The following is a 23,539-nucleotide window of genomic DNA, read 5'->3' as shown; positions in this document are numbered from 1 at the left end:
CTGGCCCCCCCTCCCCACCTCGGGCAATCGCCGGGCTTGAGGGCCCGCAGCCCTAGAGGCTCCGTTTCCGGGTGCCCCCATCTTCCCCCCGGGGTGGGAGCTGCAGTAACTGTGCTGCTCATAGTGATTTTTAAAATTTTTATTATAAAAACCTACTTTCTAATAATAAAAGGCCTACAATGATCAAAAGTTAATATTCACAACTATTATGCTGCACGTGTTATCCTGTTACCCTGTAGCCTGGAGGAGACTGAGCGGGAATCTTATCAGTGCTTACAAATATCTAAAGGACGGATGTCAAGATGATGGTGGTACCCTGTGACAGGATAAGGGGGACGGGCACGAACTGAAACACAGGAAGTTAAAGCTCAACATGAGTAAAAACTTTTTTACACTGGGAATGACAGAGCACTGGACCAGGCTGCCCAGAGAGGTTGTGGAGTCTCCTTCTTTGGAGACATCAAAAACCCACCTGGTGGATGCCATCCTCTGCAACCTGCTGTAGGTGGACCCACTTTGACAGGAGGGGTGGACTAGATGATCTCCAGAGGTCCCTTCCAAACCCAACCGTTCTGTGATTCTGTATTCTCAGAAATGTATGAAGTTAGAACTAAATAAATAGACTTTTCCTTTGGATTGTTCAATAAAACATTTTCTTCCCTCATTCAGATTAGTTCTTTTGGAGGTTAAACACTTGGAGAGGAAAATGACATCGATTATCAAGTTGACAACACTTTCAGGGGTGCAGGAGGAGTCTGCCCTTTGCTATCTGTTGCAAGTAGATGAATTTCGTTTTCTTTTGGACTGTGGCTGGGATGAGAACTTTTCTATGGATATTATTGATTCTCTGAGGAAGTAAGTAGTTCAGTTCATACACTTCTGTTGGTTTTTTTTAAAATAGGTCTTGTCCTTTTCTGAGAGTTTTCAAAATACCATGCAGTGGTTTGTGTGTGGCGATGTTAAATTCAATATTGTTCTTTTGTTTGTTTGAAGTATGTTTTTATGAAGGGAATTATACTGCTGAAACACTTCTAGTAAAAACTTCTTGTTTTTTTTCTCGTGGGTCTGATGAGTTACATCTGTTAACTGTAATTCTCAAACTGTTCCGTGTTTGTTTTGGCTTGCATGTTTTGTTTTTTTTTCATAAGCATGACACAGAGCAGAGTTTATGGGAGACTGACCTTGGCTCTCAACTAGCTTAGAATGGTTAACTAAGTTTGAAAGGAAAAAATCCTTAGTCTCTGTAGGCTGAATACAGAGTGGTTCAACTCTCACCTCATGTTTCAAGTTGAATAGACTTTTAGTCAGGAAAACAGCTTCTGTTAGTTATCCCAACCTGCAAAGAAAGAAACCAGTCTAGGCTTTATTACTGAAGTTCTGCAGGCTTACAGCAAGGAGTTTTGCTGATGCAAACATTGGTTACAAGGTTAGGACTGGAACATTGCAATTCCTGAAAGAAACTAAGGTTTGTGATGCCATTTTTATAGATTCACTTTTCTAGCATTGGCACATTTTTAGTGTTTGAAGTCTTTTAACTGAGGATTATTATATACTAAGTATAAGTTACAAGATTTTTTAGAGTGTTTTATCTGAGAAGCAATTAGTTAAAATCCTCTTTTTAATACAGCCATCAAAAGGAATGTGTGTTCCAGTTACTGTGTGAGGCAACAAAAAGCTTTCAGCCCAGCTTGTTTTTTCACTTGTTGCATATGTTTTATGCCCTCAAGTTTTTCAGTTGTGATGGGTGGTAAGTTTTTAGTCTGAGTTCTTATTTTATGCAACACTTTGCAAGAAAAAGACTTCTGTTTTTAAAATTAATAAAACCTCAAAATTTATACGCACTTTTCTTAAATTATATATTTGACCTTTTCTGTTTTTAAAGAAATAGATATTGATTTGATCCTTATCAATTTAAGGATTGTTGTGTCTTTGGTCTTGTTACTTGGTCTTTCTCATCAGAAGAAAAATTGTAGCCTGTTTTAGTTTTTCAGATTTATAAACAATTTGTAGTATGTCTGGAGTGTTAATATTTTTGCCTCTTTTGGTTAATGTACTTTCTGGTGTCCAAGTATAAATTAAATTAAGGTCTTTCTAATAAATAATTTAATGTGAAACCTATGTGCTCCAGACCTTGAAATTGTTTTCAGAAGTCACTTGCATGTTTAAGTACTGGAGATTTGGAAATATCTTTGACTTTTAATTATTGTTTTAAAAAACTTTTTTCTACACCTGGAAAGATTTAAGTTTTCTTGTTTGCCATTCAACTGTGTATGTATTCCCAAAATAGCTGTAATAGGAAGGGCACAAGCTGGAACACAGGAGGTTCCACTGAAATTTGAGAAGAAACTTCTTCTCGGTGAGGGTGACAGAGCACTGGACCAGGCTGCCCAGAGAGGTTGTGGAATCTCCTTCTCTGCAGACATTCAAAACCCGCCTGGACGCCTTCCTGTGCAACCTCATCTGGGTGTTCCTGCTCCGGCAGGGGGATTGGACTGGATGAGCTTTTGAGGTCCCTTCCAATCCCTAACGTTCTGTGTGATTCTGTGTGTTATAATGCCGTACAGAACTGTTTTCATCAACTCCTGTCTTCCCTCTTTTTGTAGACATGTACACCAGGTTGATGCTGTTCTTCTTTCTCATCCTGACCCTCTACATCTTGGTGCTCTTCCATATGCAGTTGGAAAAATGGGATTGAATTGTGCTATTTATGCAACTATTCCTGTATATAAGATGGGACAGATGTTTATGTACGATCTCTACCAGGTATATTTAGTTTGATACTTTCATGTGCAGCATCTTTGATATGGTAGAGTGCTTAGGTTCTTGAATGCTCTGTACTTTTTTGTTTTAGTCCCGCCATAATACCGAAGATTTCACACTCTTTACGTTGGATGATGTAGATGCAGCCTTTGATAAGATACAACAGCTGAAGTTTTCTCAGATTGTGAATTTGAAAGGTAAAAGTTGTCACCAATATTTCAATAAATGGCTGTTAGTGAAAGGCATCATAGTAATTTTAAGTTAAAGTAACTTTTTTTAAAGAGAGTAAGTTTTGGAATGCTGTGCATTTTGCAGGACTGAATTCAGTAGCCCTGTGTCACTCAACTGAACATTTGCCTCAGTATTTGTATATGGAATTGTGTAAAATTTCCACTTAAGGAGGAGGAGACCATGCCAAAGCATATTCAGACATTTGTTTCTCTCTTGTGGTTTTGTAACTTTCCTTGAAATTTGCTCATGTCTCAAAAGCATTTACTTCTGCCTAGTGGCAGATGCCTAAGAGCTCTTCAGTAGCACAAAGGAAATTTTCCTAGAGAATGAATAGATTGTAGAGATTAAGTTACAGCATTTGGATGAATTAATGGGGAAATCTTCACTGACTCTGAATGATACCCACTGTAGCTTATTGCTAGGGACCGTGGTGTCTGGAGCATCAGCAGCTTTTCACTCCTGTTGAATTTAAATATCAGAATGAAATGGGAACCCTGTTTTTAAGTAAAGACACATACAGACTGACCACCAGCAGCTTGTCTCTGAGCTGCAGTATTTCCCAGCTGCTGAATGCTGCTTGCCAAAATACTTGGTCTGTAATTTGGAAAGTAGAAATGGGATGTTGCTCTTGAAAGGCTGCTGACCCTTTTTCAAGGTCTTTGTAGCAAGGCTATGTCTGTGCTGCCAACTTTTACATCTTATAAGTAATTTTCATATTTAATGAAGTTGACTCAAAATTACTTGATGGATGCATTTAGGAAGATAATGTCTGTATTTATTAATAAAGCTGTGCACTTCTGCTCAAATTGGTGGAATACAGCAAAGTCAGTGAGTAATAGTCATGAATGATCTAGTTTTACTCTGACAAAGATGTGGGCTAGCACCAATGATGAGGAGCAACAGTGCATTTAAAAAAAAAAAAAGAAAAAGAAAAAGAAAAATGAGGTGCTGAAAAGGTCCATCATCCCTGACTGCAGCACATGGACATCTTTCCTGGTGGTGTTTAACTTGCGTATTTGTCATTCTGGAATTCTTTCAGTTTCTGTAATTTATTTGTGTTTTTCTAAGTACCTAGACAGTGAGTGATAGAGTAAACATTTAGTATTGCCCCAGAGAGGGATCTGCCTTTCACCAGTGTACTTGCTTTCATGTCGTATGTTTGTTGAACACTGTTGTTTAGCTCTCTAGTTACAGCAGCTCTGCAGTGCCTCTGAGTACTGGTGGGAGGTGGAGGGAGGAAGTAACCTTTGCTTTAGTTTCTTCTTCTGGAGGCAAAATAGAAAGGAATTGCGAAAAGTTTTTGAAGTTGCTGGTTAGATGGGGAGGACAGATGTGTTACTGATTTTTCATGCTTCATTTGTCTTTTTTCCCCAGTAATAACTTTGGCATTCAGTTGTTTAAAATTACTATCTCTTATTCAGAGTAATGGATTTCAATACATGTAATGTACCTAAAACACTGAAAACTTTTGTAGGCAAAGGACATGGTTTGTCAATCACACCGTTGCCAGCTGGCCACATGATAGGGGGCACAATTTGGAAGATTGTCAAGGATGGAGAGGAAGAAATTGTTTATGCAGTTGATTTCAACCACAAGAGGGAGATGTAAGTTCAACATAGCAATATATATTTCTTAGATGTTGTGTTGGCTGTGCATCATTTTGTGTGTGATAAAGAGGTATGTGCCTTTCCAGCTCTAATAAGAGCACTAATTTCACTTGCATTCAGATTAATCAGTATAGAAAAAGCATTAGTTCTGGGTTTCTTCATTCCACTCAGTGTTATTTATTTGTAAGTTTAAAGCAGAAAATACTTAGCTACTGCGCAGTTTGATTTCTGTATGTGCAAACATCTGGAAGCTAGCTGTCTTATTTTTTCGTCATAAAATAGAAATGCGAAAAGTGAGATTTTGCCTTTTTTCCACAGCCATCTGAATGGATGTTCCTTGGAAATGTTGAGCAGGCCTTCATTGCTTATTACAGATTCATTTAATGCTACTTATGTACAACCCAGGAGGAAGCAAAGGGATGAACAGCTACTGAGTACGTATTCTGTTTGGGCTTGAACATAACAGTAATGTGATTTATTAGCCACTGTAAATTGTTTTTCTGTGAGAAATTCATCAGCATCCAAACTAAGAACCTTTATTGAAATTTAAAATAATGTTAATTACTCTTCTCTGATGGAACTGACCCTGTGGGCTAAACATTTTCCTGAAAACAATTAATCATATTTGCAAACTGTGTTTTACCCAGCATCAATTAATCTCTTCTTAAGGGATTTTTAAGTGATCTTCCTCAGCACATTCTTTTTTAAACTCCATTTTACTATTGTTTGGTTTTTTTAATAAAAAAGGAAAAGAAAAAAAGGGTAGTTATCAAGACAGTGAGATCTTCAGAGCTACCAAGAAAACTCAGGCTCCCTTTAATTTTGGTGGAAATGTGGTTTTGGATCTCTTTTGAAGTTTAATTTATTTCTGTGTTCAATTTGCTTTTGATTATGATTGCTAGTGTGATATAACAAACAACAAGCCACAAACATTCTAATTTTGGTTCAAAGAATAAGTAGGTTTTTGTTTTGTTTTTATTGCTTCTTAGCTAATGTTTTGGAGACATTACGAGGGGATGGAAATGTGTTAATAGCAGTGGATACAGCAGGCAGAGTTCTGGAACTTGCTCAACTTCTCGATCAGATCTGGAGAACGAAAGATGCAGGATTAGGAGTCTACTCTCTAGCACTTTTGAATAACGTCAGCTACAATGTAGTGGAGTTCTCTAAATCACAGGTTTGTTTTGAATGTAAAATGCAATTATGAGGCAGGTAATGAAACAAGTATGCAAAAGCATTTTGTTTTTCTTCTTAACAGTAAAAATTGGGTAAATACTGGGTGTTGTCCTTATTCTGTAGTGCATGTTTGTGTCTCAGATCGTTCAACCAAGTAACACAGAGTCCAGTCATGACTATGGGCATGTTTCTTGATACTCAGTCACAAGACTTGTTAGCATAGTTTATAGCTGTTAAAAAAGGAGTCTTAAAAGTACTTATTTCTGTGTTGTTTATGCTCAGTGTTATTTCTACACTTGCTGAGAAACATTGATGTAATAATGTACATATTGCATCTTGTCCTTCCCATCAGGTTTGTACATTATTGTGGAACTTGTATTCTTATAGATAACTTTTTCTCAATACTTATTTCAGGTTGAATGGATGAGTGACAAGTTGATGAGGTGCTTTGAGGACAAGAGAAACAATCCTTTTCAGTTCCGCCATCTCTCCTTGTGTCATAGTCTGTCTGATCTGGCCCGAGTGCCTAGTCCAAAAGTTGTTCTTGCCAGTCAACCTGACTTAGAGTGTGGATTTTCTCGAGATCTTTTCATTCAGTGGTGCCAGGATTCAAAAAACTCTATAATTTTAACTTATCGCACTACTCCTGGAACATTAGCACGATTCCTGATTGATAATCCTTCTGAAAAAGTTATAGATATTGAGGTAAGAGTTGTCTATATTATTATCTCAAAGGTTTTTCAATTGTGATCCATCTAAGGAAGTATGAGCAAAACCGAATTTAGTTTCCTTTTTGGTCTATTGAAAACACTTCTAGTGGCAGAGGGAAATTTGAAATCAGTATGTTAGATGTTTAACAAATTGTAGGTAAACCTACATAAAAATAGATTTTGTATTAGGAACTGCAAAATGCTGTTTGGTGGTGTGGCAAAATTAATACTCCAGAGAGATGAGCATGAAATTGCTTTTAAATATTTGTCTTTAGACAAGACTTTCCTTTGTGGTTTGTTATAATAGAAAAAATTCTGCTTGCAGTTGATGTGCAGATCACAATATATGACGTATTATTCTTACTGGAGAATACGATGGTATTCTATTACTAGAATTCAGTATTATTCCAAGTGACCTATAATCTGATTTGATTTTCAGAAAACAAGAAACAAAACTTACCATTATTTTGCCTGCTGGTATAGCTTTGCCAGGTTCTATCTGGTTTAATATTAGTGACACAAAAATTAAAAAAACCCACTGCTCATCTCAGAGTATTTGTGTCTGCTTACTATAGAAATATTTGTAAAGCTAATTGATTTTAATACTTTTAGAAATGCTTTTCTGTTAGTCTACTAATTGTTAACATTGTCATGATGTTGCCATGCCAAGATGCCACATGTTTCCATAATCTTGTTTTGTATGTGACATGCAAGTTACACTTGCCCTTGGTAATTAAATATAAATGTTCTTGTCAGCAGTGTGTTGGAAAAGTACTAAAATCATGTCAGCTACTCACAATAATAGTAATTTTAATTCTACCTGCAGTTGAGAAAACGTGTCAAGTTGGAAGGAAAGGAACTTGAAGAATACCTGGAAAAGGAGAAACTAAAGAAAGAAGCAGCTAAGAAGTTAGAACAGTCTAAAGAGTAAGTATATTGTCTGTTGTTGCATTCTGCTGTTATGGTCAGAGTTGAAATATTTGTGTGGTCATTCTGCTGCTTTAACCATTTACAGGGATAAAGGAAAATCGTAGTTTTGATAGACTTGTCTGAGGGTACTGAGGAATTAGGAATGGTTGTCTTTAATCTGTTATGATAGTTCATAGTTTCATGTGCTGTTTGCATGTGTTTCTCAGATGCATAAATTGCCCTTGTCCTTGGTCAGTGTTATAACAACTGTTCTTTTCAAGTCAGTGTGTTTATGTAATATTAAACCTGATTGAAAAAAAGGAAGTGCAGGGTTTTTTTGAATGTCATTTCAGGGCAGATATTGATTCCAGTGATGAGAGTGATGCTGAAGAAGATATTGATCAGCCAACTGTACATAAGACCAAACATGATTTGATGATGAAAGGTGAAGGTAGCCGGAAAGGGAGCTTCTTCAAACAGGCAAAGAAATCTTATCCAATGTTTCCAGCCCCTGAAGAAAGAATTAAATGGGATGAATATGGCGAGATTATCAAGTATGTGGTGGTAATTCATACTAACATGTAGTAGCTATGAAATAAAAAATAGGAGTAATAAAAATAAAATTCATCATTTTGTCTCCTTTGAAACAGTCACATACTCTTCTAACTGCAGTAACTTTTGAACAGTTAGGACAGTTTGCACTGACTTGTGGGAAGCTTATGATGGGATTGAAGCTGCAGAGTGCTGATCCTTGGCATGTGTTCACACCTCTTAGGATGTTTCCACTCTAGGCTTTTTTTTTCTTTCCTTTAATCTTCTAAGAGAGAAGATTTGTTGTTTTTTTTTTAACCTGACTTTTGTTCTGCTTTAAATTACAGATAATTTTGATAAATTTATATTGAGGGGAAAGACATTGTTAATCCTAGAAAAAACTAGCAATACTCGTCCTATTTGCACAAGGAATACTTGCTAGAAAACCTCACTTTACTAGGATTTCCCAAGATAGCAAAGTCCTTTTGTAAGATAGGAAGGTAATATTTTACAAATGAGCTTTGTTCAAATGTGGAAATATTGAAGGCAAGTGTAATAAAATTGTTGGTACTAACAGTTATAAAATATATCAGTAATAATAGCCAGAACTGTTTGTTTTTATGTTATGTTAAAAGCAAAATGTCTTTCGTTCTTCAGACCTGAGGATTTTCTAGTTCCAGAACTTCAAGCAACAGAAGAAGAAAAAAGCAAATTAGAATCTGGTTTGACAAATGGAGAAGAGCCTATGGACCAGGATTTGTCAGACGTTCCTACCAAATGTATTTCTGCAACAGAATCCATGGAAATTAAGTGAGTGACTGTTGTTCCTGTCAGTTCTGCTAGATTGGTGGCTTGGGTATGGTGCAAATTGGGTAAAAGGCTGGCTTGGAATTAAGAAAGTGGGAAAGGGCTTGCTTTTTGGTGGTTGTTTTCTATTTTTTTTTTCCACCCAAGCTATCAAAGCTGGATTTTACTATTCTTTCTGGAAGTACAGTACAGAGTCTTATGGTTCCCACTCTTAAGAAATTCACAGTTTGTTCCCGTGTCTCTTGATGGAGACAAGTAAAAGAGGAAGAACAAATGTTACAATAGTATGTTAGCATAGATATTCAAATGCATACATATTTTGTTAAAAGAACTTACTCAAATGTGCTTATCTCATGTTTTAGATAACTCTGTATTTTGGGAATTTGCAGTGTTAAACACACATACAAGCTAATATTTCACAGTGATGTATTTTACTGATCCATCATATACCTTGTGCTGACAGCTTCTGCTAATGTAGAATAACTTCAAAACATCTTCCATTTCAAAATAAAATACTTTGGAGCACACAAAGGTTAAATCTTTTAAACTAAAAAATGCTATTCTTGGGTTTTTAATTCAAACTAGAGCCAGAGTTACATACATTGACTATGAAGGACGCTCAGATGGGGACTCAATTAAAAAAATAATTAACCAAATGAAACCAAGACAACTGGTCATTGTCCATGGACCACCTGAGGCCAGTCAGGACCTTGCAGAATGTTGCAGAGCTTTTGGTGGAAAAGATATTAAAGTTTACATGCCAAAACTGCATGAAACTGTAGATGCAACCAGCGAAACTCACATTTACCAGGTAAGGTACTGGAATTTAAGTTGTGTAACTACTGTGAACTGCGCTATGTGTACACTGGGCTTTGTGTGATCAAGACAGTAGCTTTTTTCTGTCTTATAGGTTAGCATTCTTCTTCTTATTGATACAAAGTATTTAAAAACTTAAATGTGAGATCAGTGTGTTTGTATCTATAGCGCAAAAGACAACATTCATGGGAACATGGGTTTGCTTTATTTAAGTCTTAACAGATTTATAATGCCTATATTTAGGGTATCACTGTACACGACTTGCAATTCATGTCCTTTTTTACCTAAATAGAATCATAGTATTTAAGAATGAGCATGTAAAGTTAGGAGCAAGGTAATGTTAAAAATGAATAAATAAGACACTCCTGTCTCCCCCAGAAAAGTTGATGTGATGGTTCTTGGAAAGTGAGGTTATGCTGATGTGTTGCACTGTGTTAGTATATTGCGTTTAATTTTCATGGTTAAGCTCTAAATAAGAAAGCTTGGGTAATTAGTGTGAAGTGTGTGGAAAATTGAGTATGGCCCCAATTGAACTTTTGAGGTTGTTCAGAGGAAAGTCTCTCCCATGCAGTTTAGGCATTAGTCCTTCATTCCTCCTGCCCTAATAGAAAAATGTCAGTAGAATTGTTGAGAGAGGTACTTCTGCTTCTTTCCAGAGAAAAGTCTGTTACCATGTAGGAAGTGGAAAGTTCCAGTTATTAAAAATTATCCAGTTCTGACAGTCATAAAACAATGTGTTTTCTGTGTTTGGCTTGTTGGTTTGGTGTTGATGGGGTTTTGGGTTTTTTTGGTTGGTTGCTTTTTTTGTGTGTGTGGTTTTTTTGGTTGTTGTTCATTTGGATTTGGTTATTTTGGGTTTTTTTGTTTTTAAGCTATATGAGGATTGCTAATGAGTAAGAGATGACACAGTTGTAATTTTTCACAACATATTTATCTGAATAAAATTGTAATTGCTTCACATTTCATTTATATAGATATATAATATATAAAAGGGGAAATCCAGTCTTCTGCATAGCTTTATTTTGCTTTTCTGTTTGAAGCTTGCTGAACAGATTAAGTACAGCAGAGACGCTGACTCAGAAACTAATAGATGTGGGGCATTAGGATCCTGGTGTCTTTGTGCTGCGTATGGTAGTTAGTTGCAGTATCCTTCATATAGCTGCAGCCTTGATTCCGCTGTGGGGATCGTGCAGGTTCTCACGTGGATAACACTCTTTTAGAGTAGGGTTTTATTTAATGGGCTGAAATTCTGGAATGCACAAGAGGAATTAAAGGTAAGGTAATGTGTTCATCACTTCAGAATCTGATGTTTACAACATCGCTTCTTACAATACATTTCTTTTTTTTTGAGGGTTGAAATTTGGAACTGCTGTTCAGTAACCTAAATGTATCTATAGAAACTTGCCTTAAGTTTACTAAGGCCAACTGGGGAACTCCTTGGTCACAAAAATGGTTTCTCCTTAGAAGGAGATTGCTCTTGCTGTAAATTTAGCTCAAGTTTGCAGTTGCCTAGGTTCTTTTTTTATTTAAGATAAAAAGGGTATTGATCTGTGCTGCTTTCTAAGTTGAGTAGTGATACAAGTGTTAGATAAATTATATTTGAAAAGAATAGAACATCTTATCTTGGTGATACCGATTCCCTGCTTTGCCTTCCCAAAAGAATGTGAATCAAACCTCTGTGGAGAGAGTGAAAAGAAAACCGCTAATTTTAAAGCTTAAAGAACTCTTTCTGTGTTTTCCATCAAACTAATAGTACTTTTATTTTTGTGCAACCCAGGTCAGGTTAAAAGATTCTCTTGTCAGCTCCCTTCAGTTCTGCAAAGCCAAGGATGCTGAGCTGGCTTGGATAGATGGTGTTCTGGACATGCGGGTTTCAAAAGTGGATACTGGAGTTATTTTGGAAGAGGGGGAGCTGAGGGAAGATGAAGATTCAGAGATGCAAGTGGATGTGCCTTCTTCAGACTCCAGTGTCATTGCACAGCAGAAGGCCATGAAAAGTCTCTTCGGTGACGATGACAAGGAGATATGTGAGGAGAGCGAGATCATTCCTACTTTGGAACCTCTGCCACCTCATGAGGTAGAGAAATTACTCTGATCTGGACTTTTTTTGAGGAGTTCTGTATTCATTTGCCATTTTCTAGTGCTGAGAGGTTGGTACTGTGATCTTACTCAAATGAAAGCCTAACTGAACCTGGATTTTCATGTTTGGTTTTCTCTTTGTTAAACCTAGTACTGGTTTTTGTTCAGATTTTATGCTTTTCAGCAAGGAGTATCTCTTACATGCACTAACAGTGCCTAGCATACAGTTCCCATCTATTTGTGAGGATAAGATTTTAGTTAGCATGTTTCATATTTGTAGTTAGTACTTCCAGATTTGGAAATCAGTTGGCATTTAGTTGCTCTTGGTTTTTATTATGTTTTGTTTATGCTGTAGAAAATACTTCATATGCCTGAGATACAGATCGCTGAAATTCATACATCTCTGCTACTCTATAGTAGTCATTTGAGAGTTCAGTAATCTTTTCTATAGATTTATCTTTACTTTTAAATAAAAATACTTTGCATGTGAATAGATATTATTTTATCTTTTCAGTGAATTCCTCCTAATCCTAGAATTGCATTTTAAGACACTGTTGTGCAGTCCTAAATGTAGCCTGTTCTAGGAGCTAGATAAATGTGGAGACAACTCTAAAAGTCTATTCAGATTAATGACAACTGTCATCTAAGTACTTATCGATCAGCATTGCAGCTCTGTCCCTGGCATAACATGTCTTGGAAGAGGGATCTTCAATGACAGCTTTCTATTTGTCTTCAATATGTGAGCAAAGAGGGAAACTTTTTCCTTTACTTGACAGATAAGACCTTCTTGTCCTGGAAGTGTCCTGCAGGTGAACAGAAATAGAACCAGTCTTCTCATTTGTAGTCTTATAGTCCTTTGGAAAAAATGGAAGGTATTAAGTAGCAGAAGTATTAAAATTGTGTGTTGTTTAAAGGTTCTTGGACATCAGTCTGTGTTTATGAATGAGCCGAGGCTGTCTGACTTCAAGCAAGTTCTCCTGCGTGAAGGTATACAAGCTGAATTTGTAGGAGGAGTGCTTGTGTGCAACAACCTGGTGGCTGTTCGCAGGGTAAGTGTTCTTTAAACCCTTTGATAAATAATTTTCATTTAGAATATTAAGTTTCTTGTAAAGTTAATAAATTGAAACTTGTCTTTTGTTTCAGACTGAAACAGGGCGCATTGGATTGGAAGGCTGTCTCTGTCAGGACTTCTATAGGATAAGAGACCTTTTATACGAGCAATACGCTATTGTCTAAGGAAAGTGCTGCAAAGGTGTTTTTACTTGAACTTATAAAGACAATGGAGATTTCTCCCAGTTTTGACTTTTTGTAGTTTTCTAATTTATACCGGGGAAACCTAATTCATAAAGAACCATTAACTACCCTGAACATGTAAATAACTGCTACTGTTGTTCTTCATAAATCTGTTGGTACATTCCATGTTGTTGACTTTCAAACTGTTACAACTTGCCATCTCCCACATAACACATCATAAATGACTTTATGATAATGAACCCTGCTCAGGAAAGGTTCAGTTTGTCATGACATGTTTTGGTTTCATAGATTCCCTGCCAAAGAGTGCAAAATATATAAAAGTCATTCTTCTGTTATAAAATAAGATTAGATAGGGAGCTGTGAGTTTGTTTGGTTTTGTTATTTTTGGGTTTTGTGTGGTTGATTTGGGGGGGGGGTTGGTTTTGTTTTGTTTGGGTTTTTTTAGTAACTTAAATTTAGAGGAAAGTCTTGAGTCTCTCTCTCTTTTGTGTTTTTTGTTTTGTTTTGGTTTGGTTTTTTTAAATCAAGGTTAGTTAAAGTACATTTTTAATAACCCATTTAAAACTAGACTACCTAAACTTTTCCCTGGTGTTAAATCTGGCTACATCTTAACACTGTATCTGCTCCACCTTACTCATTTGTTCTGGAATAACATTTCATATTCTATATAATGTATTAAGTCTGCAGGATCTAAATAAAAATTCCAAAATTACTTTGGAAAGGTACTCTAAGAAGGCTGGATAATCTTGTCAGGCAGTTTAAAATCCAATAGCTGTGTGCTTCAGAGTAACGTCTGTACAAACTTAAGAGAATTTGTAACTTCTAGCTTTTGCTAGACTTTCATACTTGCAAAGTCTAAAGCCTTTATCCATGCACTGCTGTTGGTTGAGTGCCATGAGCCAGGAATTTCAGTTCATGTGATGTATTTGACACTTTAATGCCATGTCTCATTGTAGTTGCATGTTTTGTCCCCTTTTTCATTCTAATTGACAGCGAGACTTCCTGTAGCTGCTGATGCTAGGGATTGACCTTACTTTTTAGGTGAAGATCAGCACAGTTCTGGGCACCTTGATTTCTGAGAAATTAACCTGAGCAAACAAATGGCCTCTCTGGAATTTACTTAATTCTTTTTACCCTGTCCACATGTGAGCCACCAGCTTTGGCAGTGGAAGGTTGCTTGCTTGCTTTTACATACAACAGCAATGTAATATGTGTTCTCTGTGTGTATGTTTAAATAAATCCTTTTGAAAATGTGGCAAAAAACAGCCCTGTGGGCTATGAATGGAAAGATAATTTACTTTGCAGTTCATTCTTGACAGCTAGTTTTCTCTCTGATCTATAGACTATTTATTCTGTTGAAAATAGTAACTTAGAACTAAAGACCATGTTTTAAAAAAAAAACCAAACTGCTAGAGCTGTATACTGAAAATGTAAAAAAAACCTTGAAAATTTAGTGCTAAGTAAGAATGTATTTTGTTACACGAAGAAAATCTTTGCTAGGAATGACTGAATGGCTCAATGCTGCTTTTTTTTTTAACAGTGTAGAAAAATGTTTCTTTTCCATTATATTGATAGCCAGAACTTCCTAGAAATGCCCTGGTTTTGTAGTTGTTTTGTAGCAATGCTATGTAAATCTATAAGATACTGGATGCTTGTTGGTGAATACTATTGTATTACTATTGTTGCTGATACTAATGAACTTTTATAAAGTGAGTTACTTTGTACATAATCATGTTGGCCTTGGGACTTAGAACTTGAGGGCTTAAGGTGGGCAGAGATCACACGTGCCCACATAGAATATACTAATAAAGAAAAAAACCCCTAGCAAACCAAACTAAAAATAGTTGTGTTTTTAAGAAAGAGATAAAGACAAGTGTGATCATAAACTTTTCTATCAGTTTTGGGTTTTTTAACCTATTGGTTCAAATTCAGCTAAGTTTAGCAAAATTTTAGTGTTATCTTTCACTCAATTCTTGTGTTCTAGTGAAGAAGAGAACCCCAAATTAGTGCTATTGCTAAGAAATAGACTCAAGTATGAGCAAAACAGCCTATCACAGGCTGCAGCTGCGCTGTGGGGCAGGTGTGCTCCTGGGCTGTGCATTCATTACTTGTAAGCAGTGTGGAAATGAAGCAAATTCCCATGGATTTTACTGTCTGCTAGCAGACAGATCTATCTCTGATAGATCATTGTTTTTTCCTATTTTCTTCTTGTTCTTCACTGTGATTCACTTTAAACAATAATTGGACTTCTCTGTGTAATTCTCGGAGTTACTAATCTGGTTCTTGCTTGTCTCTGAAATGAAAGATTTGTTCCCCCTTACCTCCACAATATGTCAGTGCTGCCATGGACTGTAAGTTGTATTTTTGGACTTATTAATTTTCTTCATTAGCAGTAAAAATTTGATAAAGAGTACCATTTTTTACTCTTTGCTTTATTGCTCTTGAGGGCAAGAATATTAACTTCAAGTTGAACTTAGTTTTGGGAATTACTGACCGTTTAACAATATTTCTTTCCAAGAGTGTTGGATAGTTCAGGTTACTGAGCTGAGAAGAGCGAATGGGGTGTGGAGACACAAGAAAGGCAGAAACTTGCCTTTGCCCACCCCAAAAGTCTGTGGTATTTGTGGGTAAATCCTAGCTTTTATATTCTCTTCTTCTGGTGCCTGTGTAGGAGAATATGAAGACGTATTTAAGAAGATGTAAGGGAATGTAGAAGCAGAACTCTATTAATAACAAAAAATAATTATAGAATTAATTGTTAAGCTGTTCCCATTGTCTAAACATAGCTTTACCCTGAAGGTAAATAACTATGTGGGTGACAGTCTCATTTTTAATCATTTTACTTCGACAGTATGTGCTGGAGGTGAGGTGAAGCTGAAAATCTTCCCTGAACAATATTTAGACTTAACCAGATTCACTTCTCAAAATACGCTGTTAATGGGAAGGTAGTATGCCCTGCATTCAGTGAGAGTAACAGAGATCAGAACATCTGAGATCTATTTGCTGGTAAAACTTGCTTGGAAATGTAGGCGTTCTCCTGTATCTGTACTAGCTTTTAATTGCAGTCAAACACTATTCATGTGGAATAAACAAGCAAAGAGACACCCCACCAACCCTCCCTTCCCCTCTTTAAAGTAGTTATTATAGGTGGTTGTACCCTAAAACACTTACATTATGCAGAATAAAGATTTCTTTGATAAGGCATGACATGGTATTTGCAGATATTTTCATAGTTTTAAAAGGGTGGTGCTGGGGAAGATGATCTTGCAGTCAAATCTCATGAAGAAATGCATTCAGTAAACAGAATGTGTGGTCTTGATCTGAAGACTGAATAAGGAACTGATGGTAGTTCAAAATAGGATAATAAAACTAGATCAAAATAATATTTAAAATTGCTCGTTGAAATTTATTTTAAAAAATACTTTAAGCAGTCTTAAGTCTTATCTTCCTACTGATTAGAAAAGAGACGTGACAAAAAGATCAAAATTTGCATTACTAGAATTTATTTGTAGCTGGGAGCCTGTCGCGTGGCTTGTTTCCTGCAAGGGCAGAACAGGGTAGTTAGCCAAATTGATGTGAGCACTATTCGTCTTAAAAAACATAGTTTTATTCCTGCCAGTGAAGTTGAAAGCTTCCTTTATAATAACACAAGCTTTTGTAGAAAATCATTGTCCGTGAAGTTTGCCAGCAGGGCAAATTTTTCACTGAATGTTTTGGATGGCCTAAATTGCATCCTCCCTGCATGATAAGCAGTATCTGTTGTGAAGCGTTAGTGTACATCAAACTGCTTGACCATGGAGGTGAAAGAGCATGTTGATTCAGATTGATCTAAATTACTTCAGTTACTTGAGTAAAACTCTGAATTCCTTGTCCTAAAAGGTGTCTTAGTGTTTCTGGCAGAGGGATTCTGAAGAGGGGTTGCAGTTCAGTGGTGAAGTGAACTGATCTCTCCTTTTGGCCCAGTAACACTTGCTCACAGTGGTAGAAGAGGAATATAGACGTAGCAGTTAAAATATCTGTAAATTGACAGGTATGTTTTCATACATGTAGTGAGTGTGTGGAAGTTTGATAAATATGGAAGATACAAAGGTAGAGGAGAACTAGATTGTTTCATGCAGTGCACTTTAAATTTTACTCTCCTTGGTATAGTATAGATTACCACTGTGATACAAAGTAAAAAACGACTGCATTTTTGACTAGAACTTCCAAGAAGCCCTGTAGCTGTTTTCCTGGAAAAGAAGGATCCATAGAAAGTGAAACTGTTCTGAAGAAGCTGGGATGTGCTGACCACCCTGTCTTGTGTATATCATCCTGGTGGGGAGGTGGGCATGGGTGGGAACATGTCTGTGTAATAAAATGTCCCATTTTTACATGGTCTTAGTCAATGTGGAGAAACGAACAAATCTGCCTGTCAGGAGTTTGGCTGTGGATGCCTTTTCTGAATATATTTCTTTAGGCAGTAACTTATTCTATTTAGTGATTGTTAAAATGATAAACCAGCAAACAGAGCTCTCTTTTTGCTGCTTCCCTCTGCTGGATAGAGCCAGTAGTGCTTAGTTGTGTGTCAGGCTCATTGACACCCACAACCACGAAAGGCTTCTCTACCATCTTAGGATCTGGGCTCTGTACATGAGCTTGAAGCAGTATTAACCTACGTACCTGTTGTTGAATAATCCTCTTAGGTGATGCAGGCTGGATCTGCCATTCAGCAGCTGAGTGACAATGAGATGAGCATCTGCCAGCAAGTGTCGCTTGTAACCACAATCTGGTATTTGCATGTTTTGATAACAAGCAAGTGCATTATTTCAGTTGTGTAGGCTTTTCTTCAATATTTCTCTTTTTCAGTGCAGTTTTTCGGAAGTGCTAAAGACTTCTCTAAAAGGTAGTTTTGACAAACGGTTCTAAAGAAATTTGCAATTATGGTAATTTTAGTTAAAAAAACCACAAAACCAAACCACAAACTTTCTGTCCAACTCAGCCTGAGGCTGATATCAGTTTTCATAAAATTTACTTTGGAAAATTACATAGGGAAATCAGTGGAGAGAGTTCATCATATGGTAGTGGCTACGGTGCCTTTACTGGTATTCAAGATTTATAAAATAAAGCCTAATATTTCATGTCAAGTAACAATGTCAGAAACTTTGCAGCTAAGTAACTATTCCATCTGCAGTGCATTAAAGGATTTTTCTTTTTTAGATACAACTAAAATTATTTTTTCCTTTCTTTGCGGCTAATCGGTCTATAGGAATATCTAGGTGTCAGTTATGAAGAATGATCTCTTATCAACACAATTGTTAAGCAACAACACTTGGAGTGATGAGTTTCTCAAGCTGGTGGTTTCGTGGATACAGTTTTAGAGTTATCACTTTACTCCGTTGCCTTGACTGTAAGGAGTCCGGTTTAGTTGTCTCACCAGTTCCAAACCATAATGTTGTGGTAAGAGCACTGTCCTTTTCCTGACTGCTCTACAGCTGTGTAAATTGGAACGAGAACTCTATAATCTGGAGTGAGGCAGCTTAGATCACTGAGAATGAGTCCCTGCGAAGAAAAAAATTATTACTAGGTTGGCAGTTGAAAGCTTGCCTTTTATTGGGGTTTTTAAAAGTTGTAGTTTTATGTAAAACCATTGCAGTTAATCTAATCTGGAGAAAGTACTGCCTCCTTTCCAGATCTTTATATTTTTGTAGAAAGAACAATTGGCTTCAGAAGCGAGTGGCCAGGTATCAGTGATAACACTTGCCTTCAGGTATGTTTTACGGTAACTGCCTCAAAGTTAGTATTTTTTTTTTTAAATCCATGTGGATAAGGTTTACAGTATGCTCATCTCAGCTCTTACTACCAGTGTTTCTCAGAAATAATTCTGAAGGGGGTAGGTTATATGTCTTTATCAGTAGTAACACTCAAACTGTATAGAAAAATTGTCCAAGAGGAATTTTGAAAGATCCTTGAAAGAAAATAAATGGAATGTAGGTAGAACCTCGCCAACATTAAAACTCAGAGGGACTGTCAGCCGTTTAGTTTTTGTATCTGCTAGTACACAGTGAGGGAAACTGGCTTTTAAGGAATCCTTTCTGATGACATTGTGCAATGAACTATTCAAATAATTTTAAAAATACCTACATTTAGCTAACTGGTCTTGCATATGCTTCAATATGTGAACCTGAAAATTGAGATTACATCTCAAAAAGTGGGAGATGGGACATTTTGCAATTTTACCACATGCCTGGGGCAACAGCTGTAGCTGATCCAAGTAATTATTTGTACTAGGACAATATTGTTGTGTCTTCTGTTGTTTTCAGGGAACCTGTTCAGCAGCTATGGAGACAAAACCCTGAGCATGATGTGTTCAGTGCTTCCTAAATTTTTGACAGGTGCTCTGCAAGCCATAATAATGAACTCTCCTTAAAAATCACCAGGGAATTACTTTTTTTTGTTTTTTTTTCATTTTGCAGCTCCTGAAGGAGCTGCACAGCTGGCAGAGCATATTGCCCGTTGCCACGCCAGACTTGGCATTTGAAAGCCTGCCAGATTGCTCTGTGCTGTTGTGCTAGCCACAGATCAGCAGTATGCAACAGTATGGAGATGGTAAGTGTGTGATTTTTTTGCCCTCTGTAGGATCACACAAGTACATACTGCATTTAGAAACTGTCCAACCTGTTTCCTGAAACCGCCAGGTACTCGTGCTGCATTACCTGGGTAGTTACCCCCATGCTGCAGGAATCTATTGAGAAATTATGCTCTTGGTGTATTCTGGTAAAATTTCTATTGGTATCAAAGTTTGGAGTCACTCTTTGTATAGCCTGCATTTCATGTTTTATGTAATTTTATTATGCTTCAGTATTTCTTTCATAATCTCCCTGATTTTACTAATGCACAATATTGCAAATGCAGTATAAAACTAGTCAACAGACTTTAAATCATTTGTGTATCTATAAACCTCTTATGCTGATTAAAAGTGTTAAGGCTATTAGTATTTTTTATGTAACTAGGTCTAAATTTAGTTTCTGTTGCAGTCAAAAAACACTCTGGTATTGCAAACCATGATCCTAATCTGCTGCCTCTTCGAGTCGATGGCAGCGCTTCTACAGCGCAGCATTTCTGTTTCTGTGTATTGATGGCTTGAATAGTTAACATCGTATTCATCGTAGAAATTCAGTAGTGACTTTTCATCATGCTGGTTTCTCTTCCACAATACTACTTTTCTTCTTGTGTGAATTAAGATTTTAATTACTTTTGGGCATTGTTTTCATTAATTCTTGACTTTTTAAAGTGTGATTTGAGTAGCCCATAGACTACTGCTCTACTGATTGGGAGGAGCGTACTGTTGATATTTTAACTTATGTTAAATTCTTCTGGTTCTTGTATGGAGGAGACAACAAGAAATGTTAAACCGGAAAAAGTAGAAATTATGTACGTAGTCCATGCCTTCCAAACTCAATAGCTGTAAAGTACCCAAATGACAGCCTCATCCTGCAAAAGTGCACCTGGTTGTTCATTCTGTGTAGCCTGTTTGTACTGTTGTAACAACTTAATTATTGTGACAAAGCCGTAAAGTCATGGCATTGTGTATTAATGACCTTATTTCCTGCAATATAGTGCATTACCTCTGGTCAGTTAAGATGTGTGGTCTTAATCTCACATGTGCATTAGTTTTATGTCATAGCAGACAGCTTGCTGTAAAAGGCTAGCTTTAAAGAAAAAAAAAAGACTCTGCATTGGTAATTGAGGTATTAAAATATATAGTTTATAAAGTCATCAGCTTTGTGTTCAAAGAACCTGTTGGAAAGATTGAACTTTGGACTAGTAGCCTTGCTGCTATTTATATCTAAGAAATGAGTGCCTTTGAGCTGATGTACAGAAATAGGTAATCTACACAATTGGTTTTTAATACAAAATTGAACCTTATTTTTTAATGAGTGTGTGCATGATGTGAAAACCAGCTAGAGACTGCATTGGGTGAGCTGTATGTACAAGAGTCAATAGTTATATACCTAAGAGTACAGAACTTGAGTGCTTCACACTTGTGCTAATTTTACTCCTACGTTTGCAGGACAATTCAGCTGATTGTTGTGTAAGAAAGAAATAGCTTCCAAATTATACAGTTCTTTCTTTCATCTGTGAATGGAATTTTCCTTTGCTTGTCAGAACATGTCCTCTACCAATTTTGAAATGGCTCTAAAAATACCCTTCTAGCTATGGGGGGAATACTTTCTCTTTAAAGTTGAGCTGTCTAAAGAAACTAACCATTTTCTTGAGGCTGGGGAGGGATCTCTGCCTTGGTATTCTTGAGTTGGAAATAAGCTATAGATGGAGTTAGGAAAGGACTTTAGACAAGGTGGAAGGTAAGGAGAAATAACCAAAACTGTGATGACTTTTCTAAGGAGATATTCTGCTTTGCTTGAGAGAGTTATGGATGTCTTGTCAACTGTTCCCATAGGATTAGACATGAGTTTAAGATTTGGGAAGGACACTGGAGTTTTATTGGCAGATCTTTCAGATTAGGAGCCTCCTGTTCCCTATGAAAACCGGAGGATGAGAGCCTGAGGTCTTCCCGTGGTATCAACTGGGTTTTTGCACCGGGTCTCCGGAGTTCCTTGTGCATTTCATCCCCTTAGGAGTCTCTGTTCGCTCATGGATACAGTGGCTGGATGGCTTGGGTTTTGTTTTGTTTTGTGTCTTTTTAGTAGGGGGACTGAGCTCGAGGGAAGAGTACCTTAAAGCAGTGTGCCTGACTTTCTGACTCCAGTTTACAGTTCTAGACATTTCTTTTTTCAGACACCTTTGGTTCCTTTGGGATGCTCAGCAGCTCTGCTCTTTGTCTTTCTGTGGACTCTTTTACTTAATTTTAGCAATGCTTTGTTGTTTCCACTTTTCTTGGCTTTTCAGCCCATGGAAGGAGTGGTTCTGAAATGAAGCCTGAATTAGGATGTAGAGTCTTAGTAGCTCAGAAAGCCTGGGAGTTATCTCATAGCACTTGTAGCGTATTGCCTGTTTATTGAGAGAGGAGTTGCCGTTGTCTGGGGATGTGTGGATGCCTGTATAGGGCAAGGCTGTTCTAGATTTGAATTCTTCAGTCAAGAAATAGGATATTAGGCTAATTGAAGTTGTCTGCTTCTGCACTGCTGCTGCTTCTTTAATCTTGGATTAAACTAGTCCAATCTATGGAATAAACATCCCAAATACCTAGTCACAAAAACTGTAGAAGTTATAAAGACTGCAGTGTTTGAAGCATAAAGTCTTTTACTCCTAGAAGACCGCAACTGAGGAAGAAACTTGTCCTGTTTTCCATGAGTTCTGGTGAAATTTGATGTGCAGAACTGTGCAACTCTGTCTTTTCAGAGCATTGCATTCCTACTGATAATGTGCAATCTTCTTTTGCTGCCTTGAATGATAAAATGTCAAGGAGGTTCTAGATTTTTTGGACTGCTTTTCATCATATCCAGTAGCTGTAGAAATAACTCATTTCAGAATCCCCTTTGCTGGTTACTGCTTGCCACATCATTAAAGAGTAGGGTAGAAGGCACTGTAGTTCAGAGATGAGACGTGTATTCTCTTGCTACAGTCAGATGAAAGTAACTGAAGAATTTCAGTGCAAACACCTCCTCTGTGCTTTTCTGTGTTCGAAAAGAAATCTCAATATAAATGACTGCAAGTGCAAGTAATTTTGATTTGGGGAAAAAAATAAATGCAGTTGTGATACCAACTCTACAGTTGATCAGAAATAAAAACTAGTGTGGCTAATGCCAGTGAAGACCAATCCTTGGTCATACAAACCCAACTCATTTGTCCATCTGCCGTGTCCAAGGGTGATGTCTTGCCTGCCATGTTCATCCCCTCAGTTTTGGGTTCTGCACCACAGGATGTACAGCCCCGTAATGCAAACTTGTGCTTGTGGGCTCAGGGCGCGTGTTGTGTCTCAGTGGTGGTCTGAGGCTGGGGCTTTGAAGGCCAAAGGGGGACATCAGTGGTGGTCATAAAGAAGCTTCTTTGGAAAAGCAGGATGTTTGCGTGGCCAAAATCAAGTCTCTCTTGGGGAAAGTACATACTCTTGTTTGAAATTGCATTCTGTGTCTGAACAATCTTCAAGTAACTTAAAAAGCCTCACTTCTGATACTCCACTTAAAAGTGTAATTAATTTTTTTCTTTTTAAAATCCCCTTTGTACAGATATTTGAAACCTCCTGCAGAAAACGTTAATTTGTTTTCAGTATATTTTTTAAAGCATGAGTTCCTTAGCAAGTTAAGCAAGCCTTTGAAACAAAAAGACCTATAAAAAGAACTTGAAATGAAACAATTTGCATAGTAACAGCCAACCCGTTTTTGGAATATATGGTAAAACAAATGGAAATTACGGAGGGGGGGCAGAGAAATACTCCAAATCTAGAACACATAAACAAATTGAAGTAAATTGAGAGAGGGTTTTTACACAATTTTATGTCAGACTACTGAAGTATTAGCGCTTTAATACTAATTTCAGTATATTGACTTACCCAGTGGTGTAAGAACAAGGCTAGACTGAGATCAGGTTTATTGGGGATTTTTTAATAGTTTGTTTCTAACACTCTTCAGCTGTGCAATGCAGAGCAGCTTCTCACTGCATGGCAATGGACTGTGGTTGTGCAGCAGGGACTGCAGGCTGCCCTGGCTGGGACCAGCCATC

General features: G+C 37.1%; 1 protein-coding gene across 1 annotated transcript; it reads left to right on the top strand.

The window, feature by feature from the left end:
• Positions 1-675: 675 nt before the first annotated feature.
• Positions 676-13,239, top strand: CPSF2 (cleavage and polyadenylation specific factor 2, 100kDa). The gene is made up of 14 exons (XM_010186402.1): positions 676-855; positions 2,604-2,763; positions 2,852-2,957; positions 4,466-4,595; positions 4,917-5,032; positions 5,588-5,775; positions 6,189-6,479; positions 7,311-7,411; positions 7,747-7,947; positions 8,582-8,734; positions 9,317-9,542; positions 11,325-11,624; positions 12,541-12,675; positions 12,770-13,239. The coding sequence occupies exons 1-14, from the start codon at positions 707-709 to the stop codon at positions 12,860-12,862; spliced, it is 2,349 nt and encodes a 782-aa protein (XP_010184704.1). The 5' UTR covers positions 676-706; the 3' UTR covers positions 12,863-13,239.
• Positions 13,240-23,539: the final 10,300 nt, after the last annotated feature.

The sequence above is a fragment of the Mesitornis unicolor genome, unplaced genomic scaffold (assembly GCF_000695765.1).
Source record: "Mesitornis unicolor isolate BGI_N332 unplaced genomic scaffold, ASM69576v1 scaffold15066, whole genome shotgun sequence".
Classification (NCBI taxonomy): domain Eukaryota; kingdom Metazoa; phylum Chordata; class Aves; order Mesitornithiformes; family Mesitornithidae; genus Mesitornis; species Mesitornis unicolor.
This window is presented reverse-complemented; position numbering and strand designations above follow the sequence as displayed.